Source organism: Myotis davidii, unplaced genomic scaffold, assembly GCF_000327345.1.
Source record: "Myotis davidii unplaced genomic scaffold, ASM32734v1 scaffold1381, whole genome shotgun sequence".
Classification (NCBI taxonomy): Eukaryota; Metazoa; Chordata; class Mammalia; order Chiroptera; family Vespertilionidae; genus Myotis; species Myotis davidii.
The window spans coordinates 242,856-243,554 of record NW_006291301.1 but is presented as its reverse complement, the minus strand read 5'-3'; the positions used below and the strand labels follow the sequence as shown (position 1 = coordinate 243,554).

The window sequence follows — 699 nt, the reverse complement described above, 5'->3', positions numbered from 1 at the left end:
GCCGGACTGTAGCCGCCTGCGGCGCCTCCTGTGGGTCGGGGAAGGGAGCGCGGAGAGGCCGCCACCGCGGTGCCCATGGAGCGGGTGCGAATGATCAATGTGCAGCGCCTGCTGGAGGCAGCCGAGTTTTTGGAGCGCCGGGACCGAGAGTGTGAACATGGCTACGCCTCAACGTTTCCCTCCATGCCGAGCCCCCAGCTGCAGCATTCGAAGCCCCCACGGAGGTTGAGCCGGGCACAGAAACACAGCAGCGGGAGCAGCACCACCAGCACTGCCAACAGGTCTACACACAATGAGCAGGAAAAGAATCGACGAGCTCATCTGCGCCTATGTTTAGAACGCTTAAAAGTTCTGATTCCACTAGGACCAGACTGCACCAGGCACACAACACTTGGTTTGCTCAACAAAGCCAAAGCACACATCAAGAAACTTGAAGAAGCTGAAAGGAAGAGCCAGCACCAGCTAGAAAACTTGGAAAGAGAACAGAGATTTTTAAAGCGGCGACTGGAACAGCTGCAGGGTCCTCAGGAGATGGAACGAATACGAATGGACAGCATCGGATCAACTATTTCTTCAGATCGCTCTGATTCAGAGCGAGGTAAGCAGTGTGCTACTTCCCTAATGAAATAATAAGAATCCCTGTATCTGTATTTAGGGAACATAGGTTGGGAGGCACTGTATTTGCTTTTTACTCTTTTG

At 53.4% G+C, this 699-nt stretch overlaps 1 protein-coding gene across 1 annotated transcript; it reads left to right on the top strand.

Moving 5' to 3' along the window:
* Positions 1-6: 6 nt before the first annotated feature.
* On the top strand, positions 7-645 carry LOC102774396 (max-interacting protein 1). The gene has a single exon (XM_006764425.2). The coding sequence runs from the start codon at positions 76-78 to the stop codon at positions 628-630; it is 555 nt and encodes a 184-aa protein (XP_006764488.1). The 5' UTR covers positions 7-75; the 3' UTR covers positions 631-645.
* Positions 646-699: the final 54 nt, after the last annotated feature.

Bases quoted from the DNA above. Each gene is read 5' to 3' on its own strand.
- LOC102774396 (XM_006764425.2), top strand. From the start codon at position 76: ATGGAGCGGGTGCGAATGATCAATGTGCAGCGCCTGCTGGAGGCAGCC.